Genomic DNA, 21,969 nt, shown 5'->3' with positions numbered 1-21,969 from the left:
AACGAGTACAGTCCCAGTCTACTCAACCTCTCCTCATAATCCAATCCCTTCAGCTCTGGGATTAACCTAGTGAATCTCCTCTGCACACCCTCCAGTGCCAGTACGTCCTTTCTCAAGTAAGGAGACCAAAACTGAACACAATACTCCAGGTGTGGCCGCACTAACACCTTATACAATTGCAACATAACCTCCCTAGTCTTAAACTCCATCCCTCTAGCAATGAAGGACAAAATTCCATTTGCCTTCTTAATCACCTGTTGCACTTGTAAACCAACCTTCTGTGGCTCATGCACTAGCACACCCAAGTCTCTCTGAACAGCGGCATGCTTTAATATTTTATTGTTTAAATAATAATCCCGTTTGCTGTTATTCCTACCAAAATGGATAACCTCACATTTGTCAACATTGTATTCCATCTGCCAGACCCGAGCCCATTCACTTAACCTATCCAAATCCCTCTGCAGACTTCCAGTATCCTCTGCACTTTTCGCTTTACCACTCATCTTAGTGTCATCTGCAAACTTGGGACACATTGCCCTTGGTCCCCAACTCCAAATCATCTATGTAAATTGTGAACAATTGTGGGCCCAACACGGATCCCTGAGGGACACCACTAGCTACTGATTGCCAACCAGAGAAACACCCATTTATCCCAACTCTTTGCTTTCTATTAATTAACCAATCCTCTATCCATGCTACTACTTTACCCTTAATGCCATGCATCTTTATCTTATGCAGCAACCTTTTGTGTGGCACCTTGTCAAAGGCTTTCTGGAAATCCAGATATACCACATCCATCGGCTCCCCGTTATCTACTGCACTGGTAATGTCCTCAAAAAATTCCACTAAATTAGTTAGGCATGACCTGCCTTTTACAAACCCATGCTGCGTCTGCCCAATGGGACAATTTCTATCCAGATGCCTCGCTATTTCTTCCTTGATGATAGATTCCAGCATCTTCCCTACTACCGAAGTTAAGCTCACTGGCCTATAATTTCCTGCTTTCTGCCTACCTCCTTTTTTAAACAGTGGCGTCACGTTTGCTAATTTCCAATCCACCGGGACCACCCCAGAGTCTAGTGAATTTCGGTAAATTATCACTAGTGCATCTGCAATTTCCCTAGCCATCTCTTTTAGCACTCTGGGATGCATTCCATCAGGGCCAGGAGACTTGTCTACCTTTAGCCCCATTAGCTTGCCCATCACTCCCTCCTTAGTGATAACAATCCTCTCAAGGTCCTCACCTGTCATAGCCTCATTTCTATCAGTATTATGGGGTTATGGGGAGAAGGCAGGAGAATGGGGATGAGAAAAATATCAGCCATGACTGAATGGCGGAGCAGACTCGATGGGCTGAGTGGCCTAATTCTGCTCCTATGTGGGTCCTTTGGGGCCTCACGGTAGCATGGTGGTTAGCATCAATGCTTCACAGCTCCAGGGTCCCAGGTTCGATTCCCGGCTGGGTCACTGTCTGTGTGGAGTCTGCACGTCCTCCCCGTGTGTGCGTGGGTTTCCTCCGGGTGCTCCGGTTTCCTCCCACAGTCCAAAGATGTGCGGGTTAGGTGGATTGGCCATGCTAAAATTGCCCGTAGTGTAAAGGTTAATGGGGGGATTGTTGGGGTATGTGGGTTTAAGTGGGGTGATCATTGCTCGGCACAACATCGAGGGCCGAAGGGCCTGTTCTGTGCTGTACTGTTCTATGTTCTATGTCTTATGGTCTATAATTTCACCCAGAGGGTGGTGGGAGTCTGGAAGTCGCTGCCTGAAAGGGTGGTGGAAGCAGAGACCCTCACATCATTTTAGAAGTATTTAAATGTGCACTTGCGATCCCAGGGCAAACAAGGCTATGGGCGATGTGATGGAAAATGGGATTAGAATAGTTAGGGATTTGTTTTTGATCAGCGCAGATGAGATGGGCCAAAGGGCCTTTCGTGTGCAGTAGACCTCGATAACTCTATGCGCTACAATTTGATGTTCTTTTCCCAAAATGCACTACATCGATCGAATTAAATCTGCCCCAACTATCCCATAATGCACAATTCTAGATTATCTTCAACAGCCCGTGCCTTGTTCCATCATCTGATGAAGCATTATGGCCAGTTGACATTTCTTTGTGAATAACTCGCAGACTCTCAGAGTACATCCAGCCAGCTGGAGGAATCCTGATGCTTATGTTTCAGCCAGAATCTCCCAAACAGAAATCTTAAGCATGAGGTGATTTTTAATTCATCAATCATCTTTCTGGAGGTGAAAGGTTTTCTCCAACACAAACCTCGCCGTCTTGTTTGAGTTCCCCAGGTTTCCCCGTATGCATTTCTCCTGTCTCCAGATCCTCAAATGCTCCATACACCTCATCTAGATGGAAAAAAAACGAGTGTGAACGATTAAGAGACACGGGATAAATTGTAAGATCAAAAGGACATAAGAAATAGGAGGGGTAAACTATATCGCCCCTCGAACTTGCATGGCCATTAAATCTGATCTTCTGCCTCAGATCCATTTATTCCCCAGATGACCCAAAACCTGTCTACCCGTCTATAAATATATTCAGTGAAAGAGCACCCACAACCCTTTGGGGTTGAGAATTCCAAAATTTCACGACCCTTTGAGAGAAGAAATTTCTTCTCGTCACAGTTCTGAAATATCAGCCCTGATCCCGAGATAAATCCGAGGAAGCAGCCTCTGAGAACCTACCCCGTCCGGCCCTCTGAGAACCTGCCCTGTCCGGCCCTCTGAGAACCTGCCCTGTCCGGCCTCTGAGAATCTACCCTGTCCGGCCCTCTGAGAATCTGCCCTGTCCGGCCCTCTGAGAACCTGCCCTGTCCGGCCTCTGAGAATCTGCCCTGTCCGGCCCTCGATCTACCCCGTCCGGCCCTCGATCTGCCCTGTCCGGCCCTCAATCTGCCCTGTCCGGCCCTCAATCTGCCCTGTCCGGCCCTCAATCTGCCCTGTCCGGCCCTCAATCTGCCCTGTCCGGCCCTCAATCTGCCCTGTCCGGCCCTCAATCTGCCCTGTCCGGCCCTCTGAGAACCTACCCTGTCCGGCCCTCTGAGAACCCACCCTGTCCAGCCCCCTGAGAACCCGCCCTGTCCGGCCCTCTGAGAACCTGCCCTGTCCGGCCCTCTGAGAATCTGCCCTGTCCGGCCCTCTGAGAACCTGCCCTGTCCGGCCCTCTGAGAATCTGCCCTGTCCGGCCCTCTGAGAATCTGCCCTGTCCGGCCCTCTGAGAATCTGCCCTGTCCGGCCCTCTGAGAATCTGCCCTGTCCGGCCCTCTGAGAATCTGCCCCGTCCGGCCCTCAATCTGCCCCGTCCGGCCCTCAATCTGCCCTGTCCGGCCCTCTGAGAACCTACCCTGTCCGGCCCTCTGAGAACCTACCCTGTCCGGCCCTCTGAGAACCAGCCCTGTCCGGCCCTCTGAGAACCAGCCCTGTCCGGCCCTCTGAGAACCAGCCCTGTCCGGCCCTCTGAGAACCAGCCCTGTCCGGCCCTCTGAGAACCAGCCCTGTCCGGCCCTCTGAGAACCCGCCCTGTCCGGCCCTCTGAGAACCCGCCCTGTCCGGCCCTCTGAGAACCCGCCCTGTCCGGCCCTCTGAGAATCTGCCCTGTCCGGCCCTCTGAGAATCTGCCCTGTCCGGCTGTAGAAGTCAGGTATTTTAAATACACTTAATATAGGTAAGAAGACTGTTTAAGACAGAAATATTAAATCCCAGTTTTAAAATGAAAGAAATATACAACTTCCAAACTCAGACATGTGTTTGGGAAAAACAGAACCACTGATAAAAACATCACATTTTTCCAAGGGCAAGGGCGGAATCCATAGCAACGAGGGATAAGGATGAAGGATTGTGCGGTTCTCACGCAGCTCGAGATTAGGTTGAATCATATCCCATAAATTATACAAGCTAAAAAAAATATCTTGAACTATATTGCCTTGTTTTTAATAAATGGACAGTTAAAACATCGACTCAAATATAATATATATGTATATATTTGATTCCAACATTCTCAGTGAAACAATCTTATAAAAGACAGTTTGAGTTGTATGTTCTGAATTATGCCTAGCCTAGCAAGACGAGATAACATGAGGTCTCCATGGTGGCAATAGGTAGGTCAGCATTAGACCAGTTTTTGCTGGTTTTGATAAAGCACAATATCCCATGAGAAACATACCAATAAGCAACAATTAGAAGTGGCGTTACATTGTCATGATGGACGGCTTGTTATCAAATCAAATGTGTTTTGAATATAGTTTAAACCAATTAGGATTATATTGGGGTGTGATCGGATCGCTTAAGACAGATATCAAAGAGTATATCCATGGATAATTTGGCCACCATTTTAAGACTAGAGACAGAGACTAGAGACTAGAGACAGAAGACGAGAGACAGAAGACTAGAGGCAAGAAAACAGACAAGTCAGAAAGGCAAGAAGACAGACAAGTCAGAGAGACAAAGAGAACAAGACAGAAAGAGAGAGAGAGAGAGAGAATTAGAAAAGAGTTCTGTATTCCTATTTCATTTTCATACTTTGACTTCAGCCTTTGACTTTTAAAGTTGTGTTCGGGCTATTGCCTCAGAAGATAATTCCTGTGATTCTTTGAAGAAAATCAAATTGTCTACAAACTACCTTTTAAATAATTTTCAAGTTGTAACCAATGAACTTCAATAAAACAATTCTTATTTGCACCTGACAAGTTTTAAACGTGCTTTTCTACTGAGTTTCAGCAATGTCTCACCAACAACCGGCAACCGTAAATTAAAATAAAACTGGATCAAATCCTTAAGATACTACAACACCGGCTCTCTGAGAATCTGCCCTGTCCGGCCCTCTGAGAATCTGCCCTGTCCGGCCCTCTGAGAATCTGCCCTGTCCGGCCCTCTGAGAATCTGACCTGTCCGGCCTCTGAGAATCTGACCTGTCCGGCCCTCTGAGAATCTGACCTGTCCGGCCCTCTGAGAACCCGCCCTGTCCGGCCCTCTGAGAACCCGCCCTGTCCGGCCCTCTGAGAACCCGCCCTGTCCGGCCCTCTGAGAATCTGACCTGTCCGGCCCTCTGAGAATCTGACCTGTCCGGCCCTCTGAGAATCTGACCTGTCCGGCCCTCTGAGAATCTGACCTGTCCGGCCCTCTGAGAATCTGACCTGTCCGGCCCTCTGAGAATCTGACCTGTCCGGCCCTCTGAGAATCTGCCCTGTCCGGCCCTCTGAGAATCTGACCTGTCCGGCCCTCTGAGAATCTGACCTGTCCGGCCCTCTGAGAATCTGACCTGTCCGGCCCTCTGAGAATCTGACCTGTCCGGCCCTCTGAGAATCTGACCTGTCCGGCCCTCTGAGAATCTGACCTGTCCGGCCCTCTGAGAATCTGCCCTGTCCGGCCCTCTGAGAATCTGCCCTGTCCGGCCCTCTGAGAATCTGCCCTGTCCGGCCCTCTGAGAATCTGCCCCGTCCGGCCCTCAATCTGCCCCGTCCGGCCCTCAATCTGCCCTGTCCGGCCCTCTGAGAACCTACCCTGTCCGGCCCTCTGAGAACCAGCCCTGTCCGGCCCTCTGAGAACCAGCCCTGTCCGGCCCTCTGAGAACCCGCCCTGTCCGGCCCTCTGAGAACCCGCCCTGTCCGGCCCTCTGAGAATCTGCCCTGTCCGGCCCTCTGAGAATCTGCCCTGTCCGGCCCTCTGAGAATCTGCCCTGTCCTGCCCTCTGAGAATCTGCCCTGTCCGGCCCTCTGAGAATCTGCCCTGTCCGGCCCTCAATCTACCCTGTCCGGCCCTCTGAGAATCTGACCTGTCCGGCCCTCTGAGAATCTGACCTGTCCGGCCCTCTGAGAATCTGCCCTGTCCGGCCCTCTGAGAATCTGCCCTGTCCGGCCCTCTGAGAATCTGCCCCGTCCGGCCCTCAATCTGCCCCGTCCGGCCCTCAATCTGCCCTGTCCGGCCCTCTGAGAACCTACCCTGTCCGGCCCTCTGAGAACCAGCCCTGTCCGGCCCTCTGAGAACCCGCCCTGTCCGGCCCTCTGAGAACCCGCCCTGTCCGGCCCTCTGAGAACCCGCCCTGTCCGGCCCTCTGAGAACCCGCCCTGTCCGGCCCTCTGAGAATCTGCCCTGTCCGGCCCTCTGAGAATCTGCCCTGTCCGGCCCTCTGAGAATCTGCCCTGTCCTGCCCTCTGAGAATCTGCCCTGTCCGGCCCTCTGAGAATCTGCCCTGTCCGGCCCTCAATCTACCCTGTCCGGCCCTCAATCTACCCTGTCCGGCCCTCTGAGAATCTACCCTGTCCTGCCCTCAATCTACCCTGTCCGGCCCTCTGAGAATCTACCCTGTCCGGCCCTCTGAGAATCTACCCTGTCCGGCCCTCAATCTACCCTGTCCGGCCCTCAATCTACCCTGTCCGGCCCTCTGAGAATCTACCCTGTCCTGCCCTCAATCTACCCTGTCCGGCCCTCTGAGAATCTACCCTGTCCGGCCCTCTGAGAATCTACCCTGTCCGGCCCTCAATCTACCCTGTCCGGCCCTCAATCTACCCTGTCCGGCTCTCTGAGAATTTGCCCCTCACTCCTCTAAACTCCAGAAAATTTGCCAAATCTCTCATCATAGGTGATGCATTTTGGAGGATCAAATCTAGGTATGAATTATACTGTAAATGGCAGAATTCTTAAGAACATTAACATACAGAGGGATCTGGACGTGCAGGTCCACAGTTCCCTAAAAGTGGCAACACAGGTGGCCAAGGTGATTAATAAGGTAGAAGGCACACTTGCTTTTATCAGCCGGGGTATTGAGTACAGGAGGTAGGACGTCATGTTGCAGCTGTATAAAGCCTTGGTTAGGCCGCATTTGGAGTATTGCGTGCAGTTCTGGTCACCACATTATCAGAAGGACGTGGAAGCTTTGGAGAGAGTGTAAAGAAGGTTCACCAGGATGTTGCCTGGTCTCGAGCGTGTTGGCAACACGGTAACACTGTTGCTTCATAGCGCCACGGATCTGGGTTTGATTCCCGTCTTGGGTCACTGTGCAGAGTCTGCACGTTCTCCGTGTGTCTGGGTGGTTTCCTCTGGGAGCTCCAGTTTCCTCCCACAAGTCCCGAAAGACGCGCTTGTTAGGTGAATTGGACATTCTGAATTCTCCCTCCGTGTACCCGAACAGGCGCCGGAATGTGGTGACTAGGGGCTTTTCACAGTAACTTCCTAATAATAACCTTTTATTGTCACAAGTATGAAGTTACGCGAAAAGCCCCTAGCCGCCACATTCTGTGCCTGTTTGGGTAAGCTGGTATGGGAATTGAACCCGCACTGCTGGCCTTGTTCATTGCAGTGTTAATGTAAGCCTACTTGTCACAATAATAAAGATTATTATTATGAGGAGAGGTTGAATAAGCTAGGATTATTTTCACTGGAATGACGGAGGCTGAGGGGAGACCCGATACAGGTCTACAAAATTTTGAGAGGCATAGACAGGGTGGACAGTCAGAGGCTTCTTCCAAGGGTGGAAATGTCAATTACACAGGGGCACAGGGTCAAGGTGAGAGGGGGAAAGTTGAAGGGAGATGTGCGGGGAAGGTTTTTCACACAGAGTGGTGGATGCCTGGAACGCGCTGCAAGAGAATGTGATGGAAGCAGGTCAGAGACTAGGAATCCTGCAGAGAGTTAGTCACCTCCTGACTCCCCAAATCCTGTTCACCATCTACAAGGCACATGTATTTTTCTGATTGGCAGGCAATGACTAGTGGAGTACCACAGGGATTTGTGCTAGGATCCCAACTGTTCACGTTATATATCAATGATTTGGACGAGGGAGCTAAATGTATTATCTCCAAATTTGCAAATGATACAAAGTTGGGTGGGAGGGTGAGCTGTGAGGAGGATGCAAAGATGCTTCAACAGGATTTGGACAGGTTGAGTGAGTGGGCGTATGCATGACAGATACAGTATAATGTGGATAAATGTGCGGTTATCCACTTCGGTAGCAAAAATAGAAAAGCAGATTATTTGAATGGGTGTAAATTGAGAGAGGCGAATATGCAGCGAGACCTTGGTGTCCTCGTGCATCAGTCGCTGAAAGTAAGCACGCAGGTACAGCAGGCAGTAAAGAAGGCAAATGGTATGTTGGCCTTCATAACGAGAGGATTTGAGTACAGGTAGAGGGATGTTTTACTGCAATTGTATAGGGCATTGGTGAGGCCAAAGCTGGAGTATTGTGTGCAGTTTTGGTGTCCTTATCTGAGGAAGGATGTTGTTGCTATTGAGGGAGTGCAGCAAAGGTTTACCAGGCTAAATTCTGGGATGGCGGGACTGTCATATGAGGAGAGACTAAGTCGGTTAGGATTATATTCATTGGAGTTTAGAATGAGAGGGGATCGCATAGAAACTTAAAAATTCTAACAGGATTGGACAGGGTAGATTCAGAAAGAATGTTCCCGATGGTGGGGGAGTCCTGAACTAGGGATCATAGTTTGAGGATAAGGGGCAAACCTTTTAGGACTGAGGCGAGGAGAAATTTCTTCGCCCAGAGACTGGTGAATCTGTGGAATTCACTACCACAAAAGTAGTTGAGGCCCAAATGTTTTGTCATTTCAAGAAGTTAGATATCGCTCTTGGGGTTAAAGGTATCAAGAGATATGGGGGGAAGGCGGGATCAGGGTATTGATCAGCCATGATCATAATGAATGGCTGAGCAGGCTTGAAGGGCCGAATGGCCTCCTCCTGCTTCTATTTTCTATGTTTCTATGTATGTGAGGAGTGTAATGGAATTTAATGGAGTGCAGCTCCAACAACAGGGAGATATACGTGGAAAGTTCTTTACGCAGAGGGTGGTGGGTGTCTGGAACGCATTGCCGACGAAGGTGGTAGAGGCGGGCACGATAGCATCATTTAAGATGTATCTAGACAGATATATGAATGGGCGGGTAGCAGAGGGATACAGATCCTTGGAAAATAGGTGACAGTTTTAGATAGAGGATCTGGAATGGCGCAGGCCTGGAGGGCCGAAGGGCCTGTTCCTGTGCTGTAATTTTTCTTTGTTCTCCTTCTTCTCACACACAAGAAGCTTAAAACCATCCAGGACAAAGCAGCCTCGTTTGATTGCTCCCCCTTCCACAAACATTCACTCCGTCCACCACCCACACAGTTGCAGCCGTGTGTACCGTCTCCAAGATGCACTGCAGTAACTCATCAAGGTTTCTGGCACAGCACCTCCCAAACCCACTATCATTACCACCCAGGACAGGGGAAGCAGATGCATAGGAACATCACCTGGAGGTTCCCCTCCTCACCACCCTGACTGGGAAATATATCGGCCGTTCCTTCACTGTCGCTGGGGCAACATCCTGGAACTCCCTCCCTAACGGCACTGTGGATGTACCTACACCACATGGACTGTGGCAGCTTACCATTACCTCAAGGGTAATTAAGGATGGGCTGACCTAGCCCACTTCCCATGAATTTATATTACAAAACAGTTAAGCTATCTCAGTACAGCCTGTGTCCCCTCCTCGCAGCTTAAATTCCCACCCAGCTTTCTAATGCCAGAAAATGGAAGATACATCGCCCCCGACTCATTATGTCCTGAACTTCCTCAGAACGGCAATCCAAGTTAGATTCCCACTCAGCTCCTAGCTTTTTTTTAAAAACTGAATTGTTTTTCCATCCAGCCTCCCCAACATTCCGACTCAGGTCAGGTACAGTCCATCCCGGGACATTGCTCTGAAGGGAAGCCCTGTTGGATACAGGAGGCTTCACCATCTTTATGGCCAGTTAAAGATCCAGTGAGGCTGCCATTGCCTGCCGCTTGTGTGGCAGGAATATTACTTGTCAGTCCGTGCCTGGATATTGACCACATATTGCTGCATTTGGCCTGCTTTAGTATCTGAGGAGATGCAAACGGTGAACATTGTGCAGTCATCAGTGAACATCCCCACTTCTGACCTCATGTTGGAAGGGAGGTCATTGATCAAACAGCTGAAGTGAGCTTCGGACACAAGCAGTGGGGGGGGGGGGGGGGGGGGGGGGGGGAGACCACAACCGAGGTCGGTCCACAGCCAGAGTCAGCTTTAAACTTGGGAATTTGGTGCAGAGCCGGAAGGGGTGTACATAGATACATCGATACACAGAAGATAGGAGCAGGAGGAAGCCATTCGGCCCTTCAAGCCTGCTCCGCCATTCACCATGATCATGGCTGATCATCCAACTCAATAGCCTAATCCTGCTTTCTCCCCATAGCCTTTGATCCCATTCGCCCCACGTGCTATATCCAGCCGCCTCTTGAATATATTCAATGTTTTAGCATCAACTACTTGCTGTGGAAATGAATTCCACAGGCTCGTCACTCTGTGTGTGAAGAAAGGTGCCCTTTGCCTTTTCTCCTTGCTTTATAACTTTTAAATCTTCAGGGAGTGATCTTGCCCTGCTCCAAGGGAGAGATTGGTAAGCCGCATTGATAAATCTTTGCAACTTTCATCAATTTATAGTTTGAAAAAAAGTTTTGTGGTTTATAATCTGTAAGGGTGATAATTGGTAGTAACGAGGACAAGCAAGGAATGGACATAAAGAATTGGATTTAATCTAATATCAAGCATCTTCCAAAGCTTTATTGAAAAGGGCAAGTCATGGCAGGAAAGCAGAAAGCCTTGGTTTGCTCCTCCTGCACCACGTGGGAGACCAGGAACATTTTGAGTGCCCCGGAAGTGTCTCCAGCTACAGCTCCTGGAAGCCTAGGATTCAGAGCTGGAGCGGCGGCTAGAGACACTGTGGAGCATCCGCGACGCGGAGTGTGTCGTGGATAGCACGTATAGAGAGGTGGTGACACCGCAGTCTCAGGCAGAGAAAGAGAGCTAGGTAGGCAGTGCAGGAATGTCCTGTGGCCATTCCCCTGCAGAACAGATATACCGTTTTGGATACTGTTGAGGGGAACGGCCTCTCAGGGGAAAGCAGCAACAGCCAAACTCGTTGCACCACGGTTGGTTCTGCTGCAGAGGGGAGAGGTAAAAAGTGTGAGAATGCAAGAGTTATAGGGGATTCAATTGTAAGGGGAATAGACAGGCATTTCTGTGGCTGCAAACGAGACTCCAGGATGGTAGGTTGCCTCCCTGGTATAGGATCAAGGATGTCAGAATGGTTACAGGACATTCTGGAGGAGGAGGGTGAACAGCCAGTGGTCGTGCTGCCCATCGTTACCAATGACATGGGTAAAAAAAGGGATGAGGTTCTGAAAGCAGAATATCGGGAGTTAGGAAGTTGAAACGTCGGACCTTAAAGGGAGTGATCTCAGGATTACTACCAGTGCCTCGTGCTAATCAGAGTAGAAATAATAGGATGTATCGGATGAATACGTGGTTGAAGAGATGGTATTCTGTGGAATTCACTATCACAGAAAGTAGTTGAGGCCGAAACGTTGTGTGATTTCAAGAAGGAATTAGATATTGCTCTTGGAACCAAAGGGATCGAGGGATATGGGGGCGGTGGGAGGGAGAAGTTGGGATCAAGATATTCAGCATGATGACCAGCCATGTTCATAATGAATGGCGGAGCAGGCTCAAAGGGCTGAATGGCCTCCCCCTGCTTCTATTTTCTATGTAAGATGGTTGGGCCGAGGACACCAGCCTGAAGAACCTGTGCAGTGATGTCCTGGAGCTGAGATGATTGAGCTCCAACCACCACAACCATCTCCCTTTGTGCCAAGTGTGACTAACCAGAGGAGAGTTTCCCCCCTGATTCCTATTGACTCCAGTTTAGCTCAGCTTCCTTGATGCCAAACTCGGTGAAATGCTGCCTTGACGTCAAGGGCAGTCACTCTCACCTCTGGAGTTCAGCCCTTTAGTGCATGTTTGAACGACTGATGTCAGGTTAACAGCCTTTAGTTCCCAGTTTTCTCTCTCCCTTCTTGTTCGAATTTTAGTCTTACATTTGCTCACTTCCAATCGGTTTAGACTGCTCGAGAATCTCAGGAGTTCTGAACTCCAAACTTCAGCCGAGACCACCGAAACCATTCCCCGTAAATCATTGGCGTGCAAAGCTCTCCCTGTGGGGTGAGTTTTGCCAATTATTTTGTTGCCTCAGGTGATCAGCACAATAATTTTCTGGTTCAACATCCTCGTGGATATCAACCAAGTTTGGAGGGTGGTGTCTGTAATTGTATTTCTGGGTGTTGCTCAGTAATAAAGAATGCGACGGTCTCACTACATCTTCCACATACCGTCTTCTCCAAGCAGAGTGGTCGCATCCTTATCTGACTCCCATTTTCCAGTCACAAAACAATCTCGGACACTGTTCATTGCCTGTGTAGAGAGAATAAACATTTGAGCACAAACCATTCTCCCTTAAAGGTGCATTTTCTCCTCACTTTGAACTGGTGATATATCAGCTCCTTCCAGGGCTCTACAGTAAGAGTGGGTGTCATTGGATAGGCCTTTCAAATGGGCTAGCACAGGTGCAACGGGCCTAAAGGTCTCCCACTGTGCTATGGCACTATGAAACTGTTGGTTCATGTTGCATTTTTGGATTGGGTTGATTTTTCCCCACAGTAAAAATATCTATCATAGTCGGAAAAAAATAAATCTAATAGCAGTAAACAAAAGCTTTTTGTTCACTGAAGGGAACGAGTTAGACACCCCAAAGTCCATCTGCCATTGAAAGGCACAAGTCCGGAGCGTGATGGAATGCTCTCCATTTGCATGAAGGGTACAGCTCCAACCACATCAATAATCTCCACACCATCCAGGACAAAGCAGCCCCATTTGACTGGCACCCCTTTCACAAACATTCACTCCCTCCATCACCGCCGATGCACAGTGGCAGCCGTGTGTACCATCTACACGATACACTGCAGTAACTTCCCAAGATTCCTTAGGCAGCACCTTCCAAACCCACGACCACCTAGAAGGACAAGAGCAGCAGATACCTGGGAACCCCACCACCTGGAGGTTCCCCTCCAAGTCACTCACCACCCTGACTTGGAAATAAATGCTGGCCTAGCCAGCGATACCCACATATCATTGACACATTTTTAAAAAGTTATCATTTCAAGTCTAATATAGCACTGAAACATTAACCCTGTTTCTGTGCTGTCAGTCCTGTGCTTTTCCAGCACGTTATTTTTATTTCCAACATCCACAGTGAATGATTTTATTAACACAGCGGCCTCACCTCTTCCAGGTCCCAGTTGTGAGGGTTTTTCACAGGAAATACTGAGGAATCCAGACCATTTCCCTTCTTTTTGGATTCTTTGTCAGGTCTGCTTACGTGGAAGATTCCTCCCAATGTATCACCTTCCTCATCCTCATCCTTTTCTTCACGGACTAAAATTAAGATACAAAAAAGGTTGTTTTATTTCACTTCCATGGACAGCGCCCCTCAGTCGCCTGCGCGTCAACATCGTCCCCGGCAGATTAATGATACATGGGGCCAGGAGGAAGCTGTTTAGTCTCACAAGTCTATCCTGACACGCATTCAGGGGCAGCAGGGTAGCATGGTGGTTAGCATAAATGCTTCACAGCTCCAGGATCCCAGGTTCGATTCCCGGCTGGGTCACTGTCTGTGTGGAGTCTGCACGTCCTCCCCGTGTGCGTGGGTTTCCTCCGGGTGCTCCGGTTTCCTCCCACAGTCCAGATGTGCGGGTTAGGTGGATTGGCCATGCTAAATTGCCCGTAGTGTCCTAATAAAAGTAAGGTTGGGGGGGGGGGGGTTGTTGGGTTACGGGTATAGGGTGGATACGTGGGTTTGAGTAGGGTGATCATGGCTCGGCACAACATTGAGGGCCGAAGGGCCTGTTCTGTGCTGTACTGTTCTATGTTCTATTGTGGTTCAGTTTCTAAACTCCACTCACCTTGGTTCCATAATCCATACAATCCCTGTCCAGCAGCTGTGGGGTTGATGCCCACACCTTTTACTTGGGATCACAGACAGGTTAAACACAACAGGAACCTATTTGGCAAGAATTCAGCCAGTCACATTATCAGCCTTTCCCCCGGGACCCTGCATACTTTCTCTCTCTGGGTGATCCAATTCCTTCTGAAAGCCCGGATTGTATGCGCCTCCACCCCACTCTCTGGGAAATGCGCCAAAATAGTCTCAAGCTAGAGCCTCGGAATGATTCACTCCAAGGGCCCTGTGTGAAATGAAGTTTGTGCTACAGCCAAGGGCTCGACTCCGCCACAGGCAATTGTCCTCCCCGGAGGACAATTCCGTCAGAGAGAACAGAAAGTGGACCGAGGAAGGGTGTTAAGTGTGCTAAACCCTCTGCGGTTACTGACGACTGTAAACGGCTCAATCCCTCCATTTGTTTGAAACAAAATGAGAGATTAGAAAATCTGGAGTTCTTACTTTGAGAGCAGAGAATATTAGCGGGAGACATTTAAAATCATGAAGGATTTAAACAGGGTGAACAAAGAGACACGTTTTTTTTTTAAAATGGCCGAAGGATTGATAAGCAAAGGGCACAGAATTAAGGTGCCTGGAAAAAGAAGAGCTATGAGAAGGATACGTTTCATGTAAAATGCGATTAGGATTTGGAATGCGCTGCCGGATAGGATGGTGGATACAAATTCAATCACAGCTTCCAGAGAGGAACTGGGTAAATATTTGATAGTTAAAAATTGAAGGAAATAGAGGAAAGAGCCAATTAGCTTTATCATCACAGTAGCAGTGATTAGCACAGTTGCTTCACAGCTTCAGGGTCCTAGGTTCAATTCCCGGCTCGAGTCACTGTCTCTATAGAGTCTGCACGTTCTCCCCGTGTCTGCGTGGGTTTCCTCCGGGTGCTCCGGTTTCCTCCCACAGTCCAAAGATGTGCGGGTTAGGTGGATTGGCCGTGATAATTGCCCGTAGTGTCCTAAAAAATAAGGTTAAGGGGGGGTTGTTGGGTTACGGGTATAGGGTGGATACATGGGTTTGAGTAGGGTGATCATTGCTTGGCACAACATCGAGGGCCGAAGGGCCTGTTCTGTGCTGTACTGTTCTATGTACCTGAACAGGCGCCGGAATGTGGCGACTAGGAGTTTATTATTATTTAAAATATCCTATATGCCTTAACCAGCCTCTGCACTGCTGCTCTCGTGGATCTGTGAACACGCACCCCAAGGTCCCTCTCTTCCTTTACACTTCCAGTATCCTACCACTTGCTGTGAAGTCCCGAGGCTTCTCATCCACCCCAGATGCATTGCTTAATCCAGATTAAATTCCATTTGCCACTTTTTCTGCCCACTTAACCTGTCCATTGATGCTCTGCATTCATCTTCACCATCAACACACGGCCAATTTGGTATCACCTACAAACCTCTTAACCATGCCCCCTCCTTTTAAGTGTAAATTATTGATGTACATCAAAAGCAAAGGACTTGCAGAATCCTACGTGAACCAGCCTTCAAGTCACAAAAGCAGCCAAACATTAGCCTTTGCCCCCTACCACCAAGATAACTTTGGATCCAATATTTGCCACTGTCACTACGATGCCGTGGATTGTTACTGTTCAAACCAGTTGATCACACCCTGCGCACCTGTACCTGCTCCGTAGACCAGTTTCTGGAGGTTCAGAGCCGACTGCTGCTTGAAGACATCAGCTGCCCGCTGAGCGAGTCCGTCTTTCCACTTCAAACCGCCTTCAGAAATCAGAAAGCAAATGTATTAACACAAAATCAAAACAGCAGAGCCTCTGGAAAACTGAAAATGCTGGAAATACACAGGAGGATAAAAGGGGACAATAATAAACCGGGTGCTCCGGTTTCCTCCCACAGTCCAAAGATGTACAGGTTAGGTGGATTGGCCATGATAAATTGAAAGATGTACAGGTTAGGTGAAGGGATTATTGGGATCGGGTGGGTAAGTGAGCTTGGGTGGAATATTCTTTCAGAGTTTCGGTGCAGACACGATGGGCCGATTAGCCCCCTTCTGCACTGTTTATGAAATGAGATTATTATATAGGGGAAGAGGAAACATTTTGCTGTCACAGTAACAAATGCCCAAAGTGTCACCAAGAGCCACCACGAGTGTTTATGTTGTCTCCATGGTATTAATGATGCTTCATGAAGCAAAATATGACACTGAGCCAAAAATTAAGATAGCAGGGCAGACGACCAAAAACTTGATTTAGGTTGTTCGGACCTTCAAGATAGAAGGTGAGACAGAGGGGATAAGAGGGGGAACTGAAGACACAGATATGAGACAATCTAAAGACACAGATATGAAATTCAGTCTGATGGATCTAACACGGCTCAGCGAGTGTGGGAGGGTTAATGGCTTAAAGGATTAAAGGGTTAAAGGATTCAGTGTCAAAAACAGCGAGCTTTGCTTGTTTTATTGTTCAAGGTGCAATAGATCACGACCAAAGCAACATCTCGTCCAAATAGGTCTCGAAACAACTTGACTGACCTGTGGTTTCCAAGCTCGAGCTGATCTTTTCTTTATAATCGTCTTTTTGTTCTTCAGTGTCACTGCTTTCTGGGTTTGGCGCCTTGCTGTCTGAGATACCAGGACTATTCAGATCCACTGCGGAATCATCGTCAGCAGAATCCACCTCCGAGTTTAAGGTTGGCTGCTCCTCTTTCTGCTCGCCAACCATAGGTCTTTGCAAATATGTTTTTAGCCTTGATTCCTCCTTCGATGTTTTATCACGAGAGAGCACAAAAGCTTTTTCAGAATCATGAGTCAGGTCCTGTTCCTCATCACCTGACTCATTATCCTCCTCGTCAGTCAGCTCTGCCTCCGAATCCATTTCCAGGTCATCATCGGCATCTGCAAAGGCGGGTCTTTCAATGGCAACCTCTGCCTCTTTCTCCTCCAGCTTCAAGACTTTAAGCGGCCGGGGAGACATTTCTCTTCCACCGTCAACTTCGCTTTGACTATCAGCCTCTTCTTCACTTTCGGCCTCATCCTCACTCGCAGTGTCATCTTCTTCTTCCTCATTTTCAGTCATTTCTTCATCATCACCATCGGCATTAAAGACCGCTTTGCGACGGACCCGCCCACTCTCTGGGTCAAATAGTTTTTCCTCTTGAGGCATTCTGTATCTGTTTTAGGGGCAGAAATTAAGAGTTTTAATCTTTTATTATACAGAACATCTAGCTTCGTATTTAACCCTGTTCCAGGAACAAACGTACTGTTACCTCTGTCACTGAAGATGAGTAAAGGTAAATTTTTGTCAGTATGTTTGTCCATAAACAATATCTCTCAAAAACTAGTGGGTGGGTTTCAAAGGAATTCATGGCCTAAGGAAGAACTGATTAGTTTTTGGCAAAGATGCGCATTCAGATCCCGGAATCTTTCAAAAGACCCATTAACATAAGATTGGGCAAATTGTTTTTCTTTTAAATAGAATAATCTTTTGGGGGATTTGATTTGAAATATTGTTGATTGTTTTAGAATGGTCCAGACTGCCTGAACTGCTGTGGTGGAACGTATCCCAACTTTCAAAACCGTAAACAAAGTTTTCAGAGCAGGTTGTTGAATGGAAACTCTTCACATTGATTTTATTCAACTTAGCAGCACTGCTGCCTCACAGCGCCAGGGATCCAGGTTCAATTCTGGCCTTGGGTGACTGAGAGGAGAGATTGGGGAGACTGGGTCTGTATTGCTTGTGTTTTGAAAAACGAGGGGCGACCGAATTGAAATGTACAAAATTCTTACAGAGCATGACAGGGTAGATAAAGAAGATGCTCAAGATGCCATTATGGTGGGAGTGCAGAGATCTTGAAGGGTTGGAAGACATTACAGAGATAACGAGTGACGAGGCCACAGCGAGATTGGCAAACGGGGATGAGAATTTTAAAAGCAAGGAGTGTCGTCGGACTGGTCACCAAGGGCAGGCGTGATGGTGAACAGCGTTAGTTCAACTCAAGTTATAGGTGACAGAGGGTTGATCGAGCGCAACCTTATGGAGGGTGGAAGAGAGGGAGATGACCGGGGGGGGGATTAATTTGGTGGTGAGGGAACGGAATTTGTGATCAAAGAAAATGGCTTCAGATTCGTAGATTTATTAAAGGTAGTTTTGGCTCAACCAATGCAGAGGTCAGAGAAGCAGTGTGACCAATCAGGGACAGGGTGCAAAGGTCGGAGAAGCAGTGTGACCAATCAGGGACAGGGTGCAGAGGTCGGAGAAGCAGTGTGACCAATCAGAGACGGGGCTGCAGAGGTCGGAGAAGCAGTGTGACCAATCAGGGACAGGTTGCAGAGGTCGGAGAAGCAGTGTGACCAATCAGAAACGGGGCTGCAGAGGTCGGAGAAGCAGTGTGACCAATCAGAGACGGGGCTGCAGAGGTCGGAGAAGCAGTGTGACCAATCAGAGACGGGACTGCAGAGGTCAGAGAAGCAGTGTGACCAATCAGAGACGGGGCTGCAGAGGTCGGAGAAGCAGTGTGACCAATCAGAGACAGGGCTGCAGAGGTCGGTGAAGCAGTGTGACCAATCAGAGATGGGGGTGCAGAGGTCGGAGAAGCAGTGTGACCAATCAGAGACGGGGCTGCAGAGGTCGGAGAAGCAGTGTGACCAATCAGAGACGGGGCTGCAGAGGTCGGAGAAGCAGTGTGACCAATCAGAGACAGGGCTGCAGAGGTCGGTGAAGCAGTGTGACCAATCAGAGATGGGGGTGCAGAGGTCGGAGAAGCAGTGTGACCAATCAGAGACGGGGTGCAGAGGTCGGAGACGTGGTGAATAGAAGGATTTGAGTCAGCGTATCTGTGGAAACTAACCTGGATGTAAAGTAACATGTCGATAGAAAATAGGATGAGCCAAGGAGAGATCCTTGGGGAACACCAAAACTAATGCTGTGGATGAGAACCAATTTCAGATGATGTTCTGGCTAAAATTCAAAGAAAAAGAATGGAAATAAGAATGGTTAAGAAAGTGGAGGAAAGATCTTGCTAAATGAGTTGAAGGAGGCTGTAGTGTTTTTACCGTAATGTGTGTGATAACGAAGGGTTTGCACAGACACGGAGCTGTTGATGAAGAGGGGAGGGGAAAATGACCAGAAATAGCATAAACATGGGACAGCTGAGAGGTACAGAATCCAAAGGAATGGATAGGAGAGCGGACCGGAATGGGAGAGAGCAGACCGGGAATGGGAAAGAGCGGACGGAATGGGAGAGAGCAGACCGGGAATGGGAGAGAGCAGACCGGGAATGGGAGAGAGCGGACCGGGAATGGGAGAGAGCGGACCGGGAATGGGAGAGAGCAGACCGGGAATGGGAGAGAGCAGACCGGGAATGGGAGAGAGCAGACCGGGAATGGGAGAGAGCGGACCGGGAATGGGAAAGAGCGGACCGGGAATGGGAGAGAGCGGACCGGGAATGGGAGAGAGCGGACCGGGAATGGGAGAGAGCGGACCGGGAATGGGAGAGAGCGGACCGGGAATGGGAGAGAGCGGACCGGGAATGGGAGAGAGCGGACCGGGAATGGGAGAGAGCGGACCGGGAATGGGAGAGAGCGGACCGGGAATGGGAGAGAGCGGACCGTGATGGGAGAGAGCGGACCGTGATGGGAGAAGAGCGGACCGGGAAAGGGGAAGAGCGGACCGGGAATGGGAAAGAGCGGACCGGAATGGGAAGAGAACCGGGACGGGAGCGAGAACCGGCACGGGAGCGAGAACCGGCACGGGAGCGAGAACCGGGACGGGAGCGAGAACCGGGATGGGAGAGAGAACCGGGAATGGGAAAGAGCGGACCGGGAATGGGAAAGAGCGGACCGGGAATGGGAAAGAGCGGACCGGGAAAGGGGAAGAGCGGACCGGGAAAGGGGAAGAGCGGACCGGGAAAGGGGAAGAGCGGACCGGGAATGGGAAAGAGCGGACCGGAATGGGAAAGAGCGGACCGAGAACGGGAGAGAGCGGTCCGGGAATGGGAGAGAGCGGAATGGGAATGGGAGAGCGGACCGGGACGGGAGCGAGAACCGGGACGGGGGAGAGAACCGGGACGGGGGAGAGAACCGGGACGGGGGAGAGAACCGGGACGGGGGGGGAGAACCGGGAATGGCGGAGAGAACCGGGACAGGGGAGCGAGAACCGGGACGGGAGCGAGAACCGGGACGGGAGAGAGAGAACCGGGACGGGAGAGAGAACTGGGACGGGGGAGAGAACCGAGACGGGGGAGAGAACCGGGACGGGAGCGAGAACCAGGACGGGAGCGAGAACCGGGACGGGAGCGAGAACCGGGACGGGAGCGAGAACCGGGACGGGAGCGAGAACCGGGACGGGAGCGAGAACCGGGACGGGAGCGAGAACCGGGACGGGAGCGAGAACCGGGACGGGAGCGAGAACCGGGACGGGAGCGAGAACCGGGACGGGGGAGAGAGAACCGGGACGGGGGAGAGAGAACCGGGACGGGGGAGAGAGAACCGGGACGGGGGAGAGAGAACCGGGACGGGGGAGAGAGAACCGGGACGGGGGAGAGAACCGGGACGGGGGAGAGAACCGGGACGGGGGAGAGAACCGGGACGGGGGAGAGAACCGAGACGGGGGAGAGAACCGGGACGGGGGAGAGAGAACCGGGACGGGGGAGAGAGAACCGGGACGGGAGAGAGAGAACCGGGACGGGAGCGAGAACCGGGACGGGAGCGAGAACCGGGACGGGGGAGAGAGAACCGGGACGGGGGAGAGAGAACCGGGATGGGGGAGAGAGAACCGGGATGGGGGAGAGAACCGGGAATGGCAGAGAGAACCGGGACGGGAGAGAACGATCGGTCACAACTCCAGCTGACAATTTGTTTGCCTTTAAAAGACAAGCTCAACTTTTGTAAACATCACCAGTGCAACTAAAAGACTCTGCTGGACTTCCGGCTGCGGCCATGCCCGGGTAGGTCGCACGTTCGGCAGCTCCCGCTGAGATCGGACATTTGGGACCGTTAACGGGCCTTTAACGGCACTTGAGCGGCGATCCCGGTGGGACAGTAAACGCTGGTGAGGCTACCCTCAGCGCTGTATAGAGTGGACCAGGAGTGGGGCAGTAAAGAAGGCTGGATCAGTGAAACGAGGGGAACGGGTCCGAAATGATAAAATGACGGCTGGCGCGGACCAGGAGGCGTGGGCCCAATGGTCGCGGGAGCAGCGGGAGTTCCTGAGAAGCTGCTTCACAGAGCTCAAGACGGAGATGCTGGCCCCGATGAAGGTTTCCATGGAAAGGATGGTGGAGACTCAGAAGATGCAGGAGAAGGCGATCAAAGAGGTGGAAAAAAATGTCTCTGAAAATGAGGATGAGATATTGGGCCTGGGGGTCAGGATGGAGGCGCACGAGGCCCTGCACAAAAGATTGCAGGAGAAACTGGAAGACCTTGAAAATAGGTCGAGGAGGCAGAACCTGCAAATCCTGGGCCTCCCCGAATGTGCAGAGGAGTCGGATGCAAGCGCATTTGTGACCACGATGCTGGGGACGCTGATGGGCGCGGGAGCCTTCCCGCGGCCTCTGGAACTGGTCCTGACAAGGAAGCCTAGGGCGAATGAAGCACAGAGTGCGATGGTGATAAGATTCCACCGCTTCACAGACAAGGAACATGTCCTGAGGTGGGCAAAGATGGAGCGAAGCAGTAAATGGGGGAACTGTGAGATTCAAATTTACCAGGACTGGGGAGCAGATCTGGCTAAGAGGCGTGCGGGATTCAACCGGGCTAAGACAGCCCTCCACAACAAAGGGGTAAAGTTCGGCCTGCTACATCCAGCGGGGCTGTGGGTCACTTACCAATGCAGGCAACATTACTTCGATACGCCGGACGAATGTAAGGGGCCTAAACGGGCCGGTCAAAAGGGCCCCCCGTGTTCTCGCACTTAAAGGGATTAAAGGCAGACCGTAGCCATGCTACAGGAGACGCACTTATAACTCCCTGACCGAACCACACTGAGGAAGGGATGGATGGGCCAGGTGTTCCACTTCGGGCTGGACGCAAAGAATCCTGGTAAGAAAACAGGTGGCATTTGAGGCGGGAAGTATTGTGGCGGACAAAGGGGGCAGGTACCCACAGTCCTGGACCCGGCTCTGGACCGGTCTAAGTCCAGGTCGGGGAGGAGGCCGG

The 21,969-nt window shown here is 50.5% G+C and overlaps 1 protein-coding gene across 1 annotated transcript in view; it reads right to left on the bottom strand.

The window, feature by feature from the left end:
• Positions 1 to 21,969, bottom strand: part of bms1 (BMS1 ribosome biogenesis factor) — a 122,426-nt gene that overhangs the window by 44,913 nt on the left and 55,544 nt on the right. Inside the window, exons 10-14 of the mRNA XM_038782908.1 lie at positions 16,348 to 16,985; positions 15,483 to 15,578; positions 13,129 to 13,280; positions 12,179 to 12,260; positions 2,273 to 2,355 (exon numbers count right to left, since the gene is read on the bottom strand). Of these exons, the coding sequence (XP_038638836.1) occupies positions 2,273 to 2,355; positions 12,179 to 12,260; positions 13,129 to 13,280; positions 15,483 to 15,578; positions 16,348 to 16,985 (1,051 nt within the window). The remainder of the gene's footprint in view (positions 1 to 2,272; positions 2,356 to 12,178; positions 12,261 to 13,128; positions 13,281 to 15,482; positions 15,579 to 16,347; positions 16,986 to 21,969) is intronic.

This window comes from Scyliorhinus canicula, chromosome 22 (genome assembly GCF_902713615.1).
Source record: "Scyliorhinus canicula chromosome 22, sScyCan1.1, whole genome shotgun sequence".
In the NCBI taxonomy this organism is placed as follows: domain Eukaryota; kingdom Metazoa; phylum Chordata; class Chondrichthyes; order Carcharhiniformes; family Scyliorhinidae; genus Scyliorhinus; species Scyliorhinus canicula.
Note: the sequence above shows the minus strand (reverse complement) of the source record. Positions and strands in the feature narration are given on the sequence as shown.